Source organism: Salmo salar, chromosome 16 (genome assembly GCF_965601325.2).
Source record: "Salmo salar chromosome 16, fSalSal1, whole genome shotgun sequence".
NCBI classification, from domain to species: domain Eukaryota; kingdom Metazoa; phylum Chordata; class Actinopteri; order Salmoniformes; family Salmonidae; genus Salmo; species Salmo salar.
Genome location: NC_138306.1, coordinates 94,220,321 through 94,235,000, shown reverse-complemented (window position 1 = coordinate 94,235,000; position 14,680 = coordinate 94,220,321). Strand labels below are relative to the sequence as shown.

Here is a 14,680-nt window from a genome sequence, read left to right as displayed (position 1 = left end):
GTAGACCTCTCTCCTCCCCCTCTAGCCCCAGTATAGTGAGTATTTATATTGTAGACCTCTCTCTCCTCCCCCTCTAGCCCCAGTATAGTGAGTATTTATATTGTAGACCTCTCTCCCCCCTCTAGCCCCAGTATAGTGTGTATTTATATTGTAGACCTCTCTCCTCCCCCTCTAGCCCCAGTATAGTGAGTATTTATATTGTAGACCTCTCTCCCCCCTCTAGCCCCAGTATAGTGAGTATTTATATTGTAGACCTCTCTCCTCCCCCTCTAGCCCCAGTATAGTGAGTATTTATATTGTAGACCTCTCTCTCCTCCCCCTCTAGCCCCAGTATAGTGAGTATTTATATTGTAGACCTCTCTCCCCCCTCTAGCCCCAGTATAGTGAGTATTTATATTGTAGACCTCTCTCCCCCCTCTAGCCCCAGTATAGTGAGTATTTATATTGTAGACCTCTCTCTCCTCCCCCTCTAGCCCCAGTATAGTGTGTATTTATATTGTAGACCTCTCTCTCCCCCCTCTAGCCCCAGTATAGTGTGTATTTATATTGTAGACCTCTCTCTCCCCCCTCTAGCCCCAGTATAGTGAGTATTTATATTGTAGACCTCTCTCTCCTCCCCCTCTAGCCCCAGTATAGTGAGTATTTATATTGTAGACCTCTCTCCCCCCTCTAGCCCCAGTATAGTGAGTATTTATATTGTAGACCTCTCTCCCCCCTCTAGCCCCAGTATAGTGAGTATTTATATTGTAGACCTCTCTCTCCTCCCCCTCTAGCCCCAGTATAGTGTGTATTTATATTGTAGACCTCTCTCTCCCCCCTCTAGCCCCAGTATAGTGTGTATTTATATTGTAGACCTCTCTCTCCCCCCTCTAGCCCCAGTATAGTGAGTATTTATATTGTAGACCTCTCTCTCCTCCCCCTCTAGCCCCAGTATAGTGAGTATTTATATTGTAGACCTCTCTCCCCCCTCTAGCCCCAGTATAGTGAGTATTTATATTGTAGACCTCTCTCTCCTCCCCCTCTAGCCCCAGTATAGTGTGTATTTATATTGTAGACCTCTCTCTCCCCCCTCTAGCCCCAGTATAGTGAGTATTTATATTGTAGACCTCTCTCTCCCCCTCTAGCCCCAGTATAGTGTGTATTTATATTGTAGACCTCTCTCTCCTCCCCCTCTAGCCCCAGTATAGTGAGTATTTATATTGTAGACCTCTCTCTCCCCCCTCTAGCCCCAGTATAGTGAGTATTTATATTGTAGACCTCTCTCTCCCCCTCTAGCCCCAGTATAGTGAGTATTTCTATTGTAGAGCTCTCTCCTCCCCCTCTAGCCCCAGTATAGTGAGTATTTATATTGTAGACCTCTCTCTCCTCCCCCTCTAGCCCCAGTATAGTGAGTATTTATATTGTAGACCTCTCTCTCCCCCTCTAGCCCCAGTATAGTGTGTATTTATATTGTAGACCTCTTTCTCCTCCCCCTCTAGCCCCAGTATAGTGAGTATTTATATTGTAGACCTCTCTCCCCCCTCTAGCCCCAGTATAGTGTGTATTTATATTGTAGACCTCTCTCTCCTCTCCCTCTATCCCCTGTTCCACATATACTGTTGACAATATGATTCCCTTTATATTTGACCTGGCCTTGTCTCAATCAGGCCTATATCCAGCATGTATCCTCAATGGGACCCTATATAGTCCACTACTACCCTATGGGTCCTGGTCTAATGTAGTGCACTAAATGGGGATAAGGGTGTAGTTTGACGCAGACAATGAGACCAGATTACATGTGTTCCTCAGACGTGATGTCTCAATCACACCTTGGCTTTGTCACAAATTGCACTATATTCCCTATGTAGTGCACTGCTTTGGACCAGAGGCCCATAGGCAGGATCTAGGGTGCCGTTTTGGGACACAGATGATGCCTCAATCAGGCCTTGTTTTGGGTGCAAGCACCTTGACAGCAGGTAGCTATAGCTGTGAGATGAAGAGTGGAAATTGTCCCGTGCCCATGTGGAGATTCTGATTGGCTCTCCCATGTGACTCTCCTCCAATCTACATGGTAATGGAGAGGCTATTACACCAGAGGAATAGAAACGCTCAATTTACATCTGATTAACGGACAAACTGAGAGGCTCCGTCCGACGCTCAAACGGCACCCTATTCCCTACGTAGTGCACTACTTTGGACCAGAGCGCTATAGTACACTACATAGGGAATAGGGTGTCATTTTGGGAAACAGAACATGATGACTGTTTGGTGAGGAAACAGTTGTTGTGGTAACAGACTTGTATTTTAAAGAATTAAACCATTAAATTGGTCTTCTATCTGTGTAGTGACGTAGTACATTCACAGAAATACAATCTAGCGATTTGTCCTCACCGTTCAAGTCATTAATAGCATAATGGGTGGACTGGCAGCCGTTGCTGGTGTACCCAATAGGAGCGAAACAGGAAATAAAAGCAGGAAGTGTATCCTTCAATCTGTGCTGTGATTTTTTTGTTGTTGTTGAGTCAACTCAACTGACATTACAAAAACAATAGATGGATTCCATTTCTCTACTTCCATTATGGTCAGGCTACATACTCCTGTTATGTAGGATAGCTCACTTACCAACGTACTAGCCAGTTGTGCCACGAAAACAGCTAGTACACGCTAACATGATGTAAGATGGTACCAAATATAAGGATAAATGGTATTATCCTTATTATCAAAGATAGTATCTATACATGAAACATCAATATATAGTAATAATCCCACTCCCACATACATCCCTATTCCCATTCCCATTCCAATTCCCACTCCCACTTCCATCCCTATTCCCATTCCCATCCTTATTCCCATTTACACACACACTTCCACTCCCATTCTCATTCCCACTCCCACTTCCATCCCTATCCCCATTCCCACTTCCATTCCCACTCCCATTCCCATTCCCACTCCCACTTCCATCCCTATTCCCATTGCCACTCCCATTCCCACTCCTATTCCCATTCCCATTCCCATTCCCACTCCCATTCCCACTCCTATTCCCACTCCCATTCCCATTCCCACTCCCATTCCCACTCCCACTCCCACTTCCATCCCTATTCCCATTCCCATTTCCATTGCAACTTCCATTCCCACTCCCATTCCCACTCCCACTTCCATCCCTATTCCCATTGCCACTCCCATTCCCACTCCTATTCCCACTCCCATTCCCATTCCCACTCCCATTCCCACTCCCACTTCCATCCCTATTCCCATTGCCACTTCCATTCCCATTCCCACTCCTACTTCCATTCCCATTCCCACTCCCACTTCCATTGCCATTGCCACTTCCACTCCCACTCCCACTCCCATTCCCACTCCCACTCCCATTTCCATCCCTATTCCCATTCCCAGTCTGCTATTCCAAGCACCAGTCTGCCATTTACTTCACTCACTCCTCAGCTCGCTCCCGTCTTTCTCTGTCTCTCCAATCTCATTTTGTGAAATTAATCTTCCTGTCACCCTGGCACCATCTCTAACCCCCCCCCCCCTGTCCCCTCTCCTCCTCCTTCCCCTCCTACTATTCCTCATGTCACCATGATAATGTGTCGCTCTGCCAGGCTCCTCACGAGCTCATTATCTAGAGTTATTGGGATGGACTCCTACCCTACACGGAGTGGAGAGGGGAGACAGGAGGGATGGGGAGAGAGGAGTGGAAGGGAGAGACAAGAGGAGTACAGAGGAGAGGAGAGGAGGGTAGAAGAATGACTCCCATTGCGATTCCCGTCATCTTATTCCAGTCCTTTCTATGGCCCCATAACAATCTGGACATGGAAAATGATTTTGGATGGTTTAAAGGGTCTGGAATCACTACGTTTAAAGCCAGTGCTCCCAGGGCTTTATGGAGCAAGGCGACATGTTGTTATTAAGACACAAAAGGCTGGCACAACGACATCAATTCACGCTGTCCTCGGCATGAATGACCCTGAAGGGTTCCACAGCTGCTTCTGCCTTCTTTCCTTCCATTCTTCCAAGCTGATGTCTCACAGACAAGGGCCTCTAATTGTTGTATCCTTCATGATACAAAAGACAGTAATCAAATTTGGTTGAGTAGCTAGAGGAGGCTAGAGAAGAAGGGAGAAAAGAGGAGGGAGAGAAGAAGAGGAGTGAGAGTAGAAGAGGAGGGAGAGAAGAAGAGGAGGCTAGAGGAGAAGGTAGCAATGAGGAGGCTAGAGAAGAAGAGGAGGCTAGAGAAGAAGGGAGCAAAGAGGAGGGAGAGAAGAAGAGGAGAGAGAGGGATGGAAGATGACTTGAATATGCAGGGAGGGGGAATTATTTTGTATGGAATTAAATTAATGTTGATTATTGGTAGTCCTATGAGGTTTGATGGAAAGAGCAGCATGGATGGCAGGCTTTGGAAATGTACTGTTATTTGTTTAACTAGTTGCTATATGTGGTTCTGAAGGGTGACTGATGATAGCGTACAGTATTAAACTGGTTAAGTGAGAACTCAAACAGCTAAGCTGAGTGTCAAGGAGGTGGACATTTGAAGGAAAAGGTCCAGTGGTTGTCATGTGGCAGTTACTTGGTACTATAGAAACTTGGAAGCATAGTGTGTGGCAAATCATTTGTAAAAAGAAATTGAGAAGAGTAGTGGCCTAAGGCAACTGCCCTGAGGGACACCGCACTGTACATATCTGATGTTAGAGAAGCTTCCATTGACGAACATTCTCTGGGATCTTTGGATAAATATCTCTCCAACCATGTGATGTCAGGTGATGTAAAGCCACAGCAAGTGAGTTTCTTCAATAACAATGTATGATCAATAACATCAATACTGAAATTTAACAATACAGCTCCAACTATCATCTTATTATGCATTTCTTTCAACCAATCATCAGTCATCTGAGTCAGTGCAGTACAAGTTGAGTGCCCTTCTCAATATGCATACTGAAAGTCAGTAGTTAACTTGATCTCTATAAAAACAGCATTGTATTTGTTCAAACAACATTTTCATCATCAGATTACTAAGAACAGACAGCAAACTGATTGGGCGGCTGTTAGAACCAGCAAAGGATGCTTTACAATTTTTAGACGGTGGAATTACTTTAGCTTCCTCCCACGCCTTCGGATACCTCCTTTAGGCTTTGGTTATTAAAGATAGAAAAAATATTTGTATTGAATGTTAAACACCATCATTGTCTCATCTGATATATGATCAATTACCATTAATATATTCACACAGACTCAGACATGTACCTGTAAAACAACACAACCACACGTGTTTTGAAACACTCTTGATGATTGAGCTGTAGTTCAGTGGACATGGATGACTGTCATTGGATCACCTGTCTGGACTGAGGGACAAATCAGCTGTCTGGACTGAGGGACAAATCAGCTGTCTGGACTTAGGGGTGGATGTTCTGTCTGGACTGAGGGATGGATGGTCTGTCTGGACTGAGGGATGGATGGTCTGTCTGGACTGAGGGATGGATGGTCTGTCTGGACTGAGGGATGGATGATGTGTCTGGACGGTGGAGGGGCGGACTGGGGGGGGCTCCATGGACCAGTGGGTTCTGGGACCATCAAAGGTGTAATCTATTAGGAGGATTTATATGTGTGAGGTAGCGGAGGTAGCAATCCAAGGAAACTGCTGAACATTACAACTTAATGTACAGTGCAGTAGAGAGGAGGGACGCAGTGTTAGGTAGTGGAGCGAAGGTCTGGAAAAAGGGAGTTTTTAGGCTGTAGTTCCTGAAATAAATGATGGAACTACCCCTATACAGTATATTGACAATGAGGTTTAATGAAGTTTGAATACCAACCTTTGGTGAATATTCTAGTGTAATCTCTAAAGAATTTAAGATATTGACTAGGGCATTTTCTGTTGTCGCCAGCAGCTGTGTATCTTTGGTAGGCAATACGTGTCACGGATCCCTCCGGAACTGTGTCATTGCGCACACCTGGTCCCCATTCCCACTGATTGTATTTGTATAAATGTGCCCTCTGTTTCAGACTTGGGCTGTCGATTAGTGTTACAATGTCCGTTGGTCGTGTGAGTACATTTGCCTTGTTGTTTTGGGCTTTCGTGCCCTTGTGGATTGTGCAGATGATTACGGGTCTCGTCCCGTGTGATAATCATTGTGTGATTGTGTTATTTATTCGAAGGAACTCCTCTCTCTTTTGTTTGGGTTTGAACCCTGTGTTTTGTGTTACGTGTTTGTTTGGTCTTCCTCCCCCACTTCCTTTACACGGCACCCTGTAATTTGGGTAATAAAAACCCCTATTACGCATTCCTGCGCCTGTCTCCCGAATTATTCATACCAACGTGACAATAAGGCCGAAGGGATTTGCCCAACCCTCAGTAAATATTGTCTGAGTTCCGAATGTCACCCTATTCCCTATGTAGTGCACTACTTTTGACCAGAGTGCACTATATAGAGATTAGGGAACCATTTGAGACAGAGGCTACGTGTATCATCTTTAAAGGATAACGGAGATATCAAGATGTTGTAGATACTAGTTTTGTAACTCCACTATGTTCCTGTTCTGTCTGAGAGATATCAAGATGTTGTAGATACTAGTTTTGTAACTCCACTATGTTCCTGTTCTGTCTGAGAGATATCAAGATGTTGTAGATACTAGTTTTGTAACTCCACTATGTTCCTGTTCTGTCTGAGAGATATCAAGATGTTGTAGATACTAGTTTTGTAACTCCACTATGTTCCTGTTCTGTCTGAGAGATAGCAAGATGTTGTAGATACTAGTTTTGTAACTCCACTATGTTCCTGTTCTGTCTGAGAGATATCAAGATGTTGTAGATACTAGTTTTGTAACTCCACTATGTTCCTGTTCTGTCTGAGAGATATCAAGATGTTGTAGATACTAGTTTTGTAACTCCACTATGTTCCTGTTCTGTCCACACGGAAGTTCATGGAATCATTTAGTCTTTCTCTGTCCCAAGAAGATAATTTATTCATTTCCGTCCTCCTGCCAAGTCATGCGGCTTCTGTCTCAAGGATTATTCTGAACTAAGTGAAGACAATACCTTCTGTACTGATGCCAGACATGGCATTTAGAAAATGTCTTCCATTTATGGCTGAAAAGGCTTGTTTTTTAACATAACATGCATATTTCAGGTCTTTATTTTGGCATCCAAAAGTAACATAATTTCTATTGGCAGAATTTCTAATTATCTATAACATTTTAGTATTCCAAAGGGAATGATATATTCTGTTCCACTGTTTTTTTTGGTAGTGGTTGTTGTGGTAGAGTTTCAGTGAAGAAGCAATAGATTTTCTGTCCATCTGACATATGGTTGTTGTGGTAGAGTTTCAGTGTAGAAGCAATTGATTTTCTGTCCATCTCACATATGGTTGTTGTGGTAGAGTTTCAGTGTAGAAGCAATAGATTTTCTGTCCATCTGACATATGGTTGTTGTGGTAGAGTTTCAGTGTAGAAGCAATTGATTTTCTGTCCATCTCACATATGGTTGTTGTGGTAGAGTTTCAGTGAAGAAGCAATTGATTTTCTGTCCATCTCACATATGGTTGTTGTGGTAGAGTTTCAGTGAAGAAGCAATAGATTTTCTGTCCATCTCACATATGGTTGTTGTGGTAGAGTTTCAGTGAAGAAGCAATTGATTTTCTGTCCATCTGACATATGGTTGTTGTGGTAGAGTTTCAGTGAAGAAGCAATTGATTTTCTGTCCATCTCACATATGGTTGTTGTGGTAGAGTTTCAGTGAAGAAGCAATTGATTTTCTGTCCATCTGACATATGGTTGTTGTGGTAGAGTTTCAGTGTAGAAGCAATTGATTTTCTGTCCATCTCACATATGGTTGTTGTGGTAGAGTTTCAGTGAAGAAGCAATTGATTTTCTGTCCATCTCACATATGGTTGTTGTGGTAGAGTTTCAGTGAAGAAGCAATTGATTTTCTGTCCATCTCACATATTTCTTATCCTAGGAGAAGCCTGTTGAGCAAAGCCCTGCATTGTTACCTCCTTTCGCTTTGTTCCACTTGTCCTTTCTCCCACCTTCTCAACATGAAATTGAAGCTAAACTGACTAAGGAACAGTTCACAACCTTTTAAATATTGACTTTATAACAAGTCTTGCTAGTTAATTAATAAGCAATGTGCCTGGTCTTCAGAAGCTGCTCTTTGTTTGAGCGGAACATAAATTAACACTTGCTCACAAGGCCTTGGCATGAATTATATATGAGTTTGGCAACAACTACCTCTAATGGAGTCGTGCCGCGTTTTACACAATTAGGTTTTGTGGGAGCAAAATTTTTTTGATTTAATCCAAAAGTGTTTTTATGAGTTGAGTGGATCAGAAAACGTTTAAGATTTCAAGAGGGTGTCTCCCACCCTGAAGGACAGTAATAATGTGACATATAGAGAAGTAGTAGTTCTAATATGACACAACATGTTTTATTCAACTTTGTTTACAAGACTAATACGTAGCTGTTCTATTAATTCTGTCTTTAGTTACGGTCACTGTATAGCACCTGTATAGCACTAACAATATTACCTTGGTATGTCTCTGTAGTACTAACAGTATTACCTTGGTATATCTCTGTAGTAGTAACAGTATTACCTGGTTATGTCTCTGTAGTAGTAACAGTATTATCTGGTTATATCTCTGTAGTACTAACAGTATTATCTTGTTATATCTCTGTAGTACTAACAGTATTACCTGGTTATGTCTCTGTAGTAGTAACAGTATTACCTTGTTATGTCTCTGTAGTACTAACAGTATTACCTTGTTATATCTCTGTAGTACTAACAGTATTACCTGGTTATATCTCTGTAGTACTAACAGTATTACCTTGTTATATCTCTGTAGTACTAACAGTATTAACTGGTTATATCTCTGTAGTACTAACAGTATTACCTTGTTATGTCTCTGTAGTACTAACAGTATTATCTTGTTATATCTCTGTAGTACTAACAGTATTACCTTGGTTATATCTCTGTAGTAGTAACAGTATTACCTGGTTATGTCTCTGTAGTAGTAACAGTATTATCTGGTTATATCTCTGTAGTACTAACAGTATTATCTTGTTATATCTCTGTAGTACTAACAGTATTACCTTGTTATGTCTCTGTAGTACTAACAGTATTATCTGGTTATGTCTCTGTAGTACTAACAGTATTACCTTGTTATGTCTCTGTAGTAGTAACAGTATTACCTGGTTATGTCTCTGTAGTAGTAACAGTATTACCTGGTTATATCTCTGTAGTAGTAACAGTATTACCTGGTTATGTCTCTGTAGTACTAACAGTATTACCTGGTTATGTCTCTGTAGTTCTAACAGTATTACCTGGTTATGTCTCTGTAGTTCTAACCGTATTACCTTGGTATATCTCTGTAGTAGTAACAGTATTACCTGGTTATGTCTCTGTAGTAGTAACAGTATTACCTTGTTATGTCTCTGTAGTACTAACAGTATTACCTGGTTATGTCTCTGTAGTAGTAACAGTATTACCAGGTTATGTCTCTGTAGTACTAACAGTATTACATTGTTATATCTCTGTAGTACTAACAGCATTTCCTTGTTATATCTCTGTAGTAGTAACAGTATTACCTTGTTATGTCTCTGTAGTACTAACAGTATTACCTTGTTATATCTCTGTAGTACTAACAGTATTACCTGGTTATATCTCTGTAGTAGTAACAGTATTACCTTGTTATGTCTCTGTAGTAGTAACAGTATTACCAGGTTATGTCTCTGTTATATCTCTGTAGTACTAACAGTATTACCTTGTTATGTCTCTGTAGTAGTAACAGTATTACCAGGTTATGTCTCTGTAGTAGTAACAGTATTACCTGGTTATATCTCTGTAGTAGTAACAGTATTACCTGGTTATGTCTCTGTAGTAGTAACAGTATTACCAGGTTATGTCTCTGTAGTAGTAACAGTATTACCTGGTTATATCTCTGTAGTACTAACAGTATTACCTTGTTATATCTCTGTAGTACTAACAGTATTACCTTGTTATGTCTCTGTAGTACTAACAGTATTACCTTGTTATGTCTCTGTAGTAGTAACAATATTACCTTGGTATGTCTCTGTAGTAGTAACAGTATTACCTTGTTATATCTCTGTAGTAGTAACAGTATTACCTTGTTATATCTCTGTAGTAGTAACAGTATTACCAGGTTATGTCTCTGTAGTACTAACAGTATTACCTTGTTATATCTCTGTAGTAGTAACAGTATTACCTGGTTATGTCTCTGTAGTAGTAACAGTATTACCTGGTTATATCTCTGTAGTAGTAACAGTATTACCTGGTTATGTCTCTGTAGTAGTAACAGTATTACCTTGTTATATCTCTGTAGTAGTAACAGTATTACCTGGTTATGTCTCTGTAGTACTAACAGTATTACCTGGTTATATCTCTGTAGTAGTAACAGTATTACCTGGTTATATCTCTGTAGTAGTAACAGTATTACCTGGTTATATCTCTGTAGTAGTAACAGTATTACCTGGTTATATCTCTGTAGTAGTAACAGTATTACCTGGTTATATCTCTGTAGTAGTAACAGTATTACCTGGTTATATCTCTGTAGTAGTAACAGTATTACCTGGTTATATCTCTGTAGTACTAACAGTATTACCTGGTTATGTCTCTGTAGTAGTAACAGTATTACCAGGTTATATCTCTGTAGTAGTAACAGTATTACCTGGTTATATCTCTGTAGTAGTAACAGTATTACCTGGTTATATCTCTGTAGTAGTAACAGTATTACCTGGTTATGTCTCTGTAGTAGTAACAGTATTACCTGGTTATATCTCTGTAGTAGTAACAGTATTACCAGGTTATGTCTCTGTAGTAGTAACAGTATTACCTGGTTATGTCTCTGTAGTAGTAACAGTATTACCTGGTTATATCTCTGTAGTAGTAACAGTATTACCAGGTTATATCTCTGTAGTAGTAACAGTATTACCAGGTTATGTCTCTGTAGTAGTAACAGTATTACCTGGTTATGTCTCTGTAGTAGTAACAGTATTACCTGGTTATGTCTCTGTAGTAGTAACAGTATTACCTGGTTATATCTCTTTATTACTAACAGTATTACCAGGTTATATCTCTGTAGTAGTAACAGTATTACCTGGTTATATCTCTGTAGTACTAACAGTATTACCTGGTTATATCTCTGTAGTAGTAACAGTATTACCTGGTTATATCTCTGTAGTAGTAACAGTATTACCAGGTTATATCTCTGTAGTAGTAACAGTATTACCTGGTTATATCTCTGTAGTAGTAACAGTATTACCTGGTTATATCTCTGTAGTAGTAACAGTATTACCAGGTTATATCTCAGTAGTAGTAACAGTATTACCTGGTTATATCTCTGTAGTACTAACAGTATTACCTGGTTATATCTCTGTAGTAGTAACAGTATTACCTGGTTATATCTCTGTAGTAGTAACAGTATTACCTGGTTATATCTCTGTAGTAGTAACAGTATTACCTGGTTATATCTCTGTAGTAGTAACAGTATTACCAGGTTATATCTCTGTAGTAGTAACAGTATTACCTGGTTATATCTCTGTAGTAGTAACAGTATTACCTGGTTATGTCTCTGTAGTAGTAACAGTATTACCTGGTTATGTCTCTGTAGTAGTAACAGTATTACCTGGTTATATCTCTGTAGTAGTAACAGTATTACCAGGTTATATCTCTGTAGTAGTAACAGTATTACCTGGTTATATCTCTGTAGTAGTAACAGTATTACCTGGTTATATCTCTGTAGTAGTAACAGTATTACCTGGTTATATCTCTGTAGTAGTAACAGTATTACCTGGTTATATCTCTGTAGTAGTAACAGTATTACCTGGTTATATCTCTGTAGTAGTAACAGTATTACCTGGTTATGTCTCTGTAGTAGTAACAGTATTACCTGGTTATATCTCTGTAGTAGTAACAGTATTACCAGGTTATGTCTCTGTAGTAGTATTGTTCTGGTTGTTCTAGTTCTGGAGACAGAGGCGTAGGTGGAGCTACAGAAACGTAACACTAACATGAAGTGTCCTGTTCTTCTTCTCTCTCTGTTTCTCTAGATGGCCCCCTGGGACCCAGAGGCCTAGTGGAAGCTACAGAGATGTGTACCCAGGAGTGTTTGGTGCTTGGCCACTCTGACAACTGCTGGATGCCCCCTACCCTCGGCTCCTACAGCCAGCCCAAGTCTCCAGTTTCCAACTTCGCCACCCAGAAAGAGTGGGCCAAAGAGAAACTGCTCAACGGCCATACTACCTTGACCCGGACCTGGAAGACCGATAGTGGGCGGGACCAGTTTTGTGACAAGAAGCAATTTGGCAGCGGGGAGGGACACTTCAGTAGCAGTGGCCACATGGCTGACATCCCATTGGCTAGTTTGAAATCCTACCAGCCAACCACTGGTCCAGACTCTCCGAAGGAACACCAGCTATAAAAGGAGCTCTGATTGGAGGCAGCCAATCTAAACAGGGCTGCGATTGGATAATCTGAACAGGACAGATGACGCAAGTTTCAAGAGTTTTTTTTCTTCTTTTTTTCCTTCTTGTTAGTACTATTTGATTTAAGTCGATGCTTGTGCTATGTGATAGTTACATGTACTACGTAGGCCACTAGACTAGTACTGATGCAGTGTACTCTACAATTCAACTTCTGGCGATGGATGGATAGTTGGATGGATGGATGGATGGATGGACGGATGACGCAAGAGAAAGTCTCTTGGGATTCCCTTTTGATGGACAAACCCCCGCCCCATAAATGAAACATTTCCTCATCACTCTGATGGCAGGAATAAAGGGGGTTGAATCCACCTGGAAAAATGGAAGAATACCTAAACAGGAATTCATATACTCAACAGTAAAAAAAAAAAAAATATCAACATTATTATGGCTGACCAATATATTCCAATATTGTGACGTGGTTGTTATTGAGTTGTTTGAGACTATATTAATCTACACAATCAAAGAAAAACAGAGTTACAGGTTACGTCCAAAATGGTACCCTATTACCTATTTAGTGCACTACTTTTAACCAGGGTCCTAGGACTAGGGGGAATAGGGTGCGATTTGGGACGTTTAAAAAAAAGCCCCCTACAATTCCAGTATAGGAAGGCGTGCGTTGTTCTGATGGATAACACTGTTAAGTGGACACTTGTCTAGTCTGTCAATAGTCTATGTGTTTTGTAAATAGGACATGTGATACTAACCCAGTTGATGTAATACTGCCATGGATCTAGAACGCTGATCGTGGCTGCACATTATGACATCACGATATGGTTTCCAATGGCATCCTATCACCTATACAGTGCTACTTCTGACCAGGAAGTGTACTATATAGAGAGAAGTGTGCCATTTAGGATGTGCCCTATACATTTTGGCTTTCAATCTTTTTGTTAAAAGAAATTGTGGGGGGGGGGGCATATTGATAATGTAAAAGAAAAATTCACATACTCATATAAGGCCTGTTGTGTTGGGGATATTATGGAAAACACATATTCAACCGTTACAAAATGATGCACAATGTTGACCCAAAGTCTGATTTCCTTTCATTCAACTACTACGGCAAACGTATTTTTTCAAAATAAATTTTGTATCATTGACGTATAACGCTTGATTTTTACATTATGGGAAACAAAAAGCTTGCAATCTTTTCCGCATAAAATAAATCTTTAAAAAAAATTATTTAAAAAAAATATCTTAAAAACTAATGTTACTATTCAACAGCAATATATTTGTAAATGGCTAAGTGTTTTATCTAACTTTGACTCATTATTGTACAACATTTTGATTGAAATTGTGATTAGTTGAGTACAATTGAATAGTAGTACTACAACCTAAATGAATTTTCGTTGTCCATATACGACCACTTTGTGTACTGTGCCTTCATAACATTATACCAAGCATTGTACTTATTTATTATTTAAATGATTAGAAAATATGCATTGATGTCTGGAGGGGGGGGGGGGGGGGGGCGGGGGGACAGTGTACGTTGTTTGCAGTAACGTTTTTGTTGTTGTAATATCACAAACGGATGTGGCAGTTTCACCATTAAAGGATTCCAGCTGTAAATTCCTTATGAATGAATGTTTGGCAGCGTATGAAAAATATAAGATATAATCTAAACCAATGAAAAAAAAAAAATACATATAAAAGACAACAAAAATGTAATTGTTAAACACAATAGTATCTGTATTACACAAGAGAGGCATGTGCATAAGATAATTCAACAACAACGTCATTGTTTTCATTGGTTTTTCCCTTCTCCGGTCAGGAGGTCAAGGTTTCCTCTGTTCAACGGCATGGCAGGAGATTGACACAAAACGGAATAGCATGCTGAAACAAATACATTTATAGCTTTAAACAAAAACAAAAAAGAAAACTTTGAATTATTTTGTATCATATTTTTCATTCTGTTTTAAAGAGAGAGGGAGAAATATAGTGAATTTGTATATTTAGGGGTGAAGACGTTTAATTTTGTATAGCACTACCATGTTTTCTGTCACAATATAACAACGTGTATCGGGGTTGGGTGGAGTGACTTGCTTAGCGCAGTATGTTTGTCAGTGAGTTGTGTGGGGTGGGGTGTTTGGCATCATAGATATTGAACCAGTTAATCATTGTTACTCTTACAGGTATACAGCTACTGCAATAAATGTTTTCAATATGTGCATATTGACTACTTATTGATTTCTATAGATGTATTGATCACTTCATGGGG

General features: G+C 40.1%; 1 protein-coding gene across 1 annotated transcript in view; it reads left to right on the top strand.

Moving 5' to 3' along the window:
* LOC106593108 (protocadherin-9) overlaps positions 1-12,838 on the top strand; it is a 490,250-nt gene extending 477,412 nt beyond the window's left edge. The window contains exon 5 of the mRNA XM_045698422.2: positions 12,031-12,838. Within this exon, the coding sequence (XP_045554378.1) occupies positions 12,031-12,401 (371 nt within the window). The 3' untranslated portion in view covers positions 12,402-12,838. The remainder of the gene's footprint in view (positions 1-12,030) is intronic.
* The last annotated feature ends 1,842 nt before the right edge of the window (positions 12,839-14,680 follow it).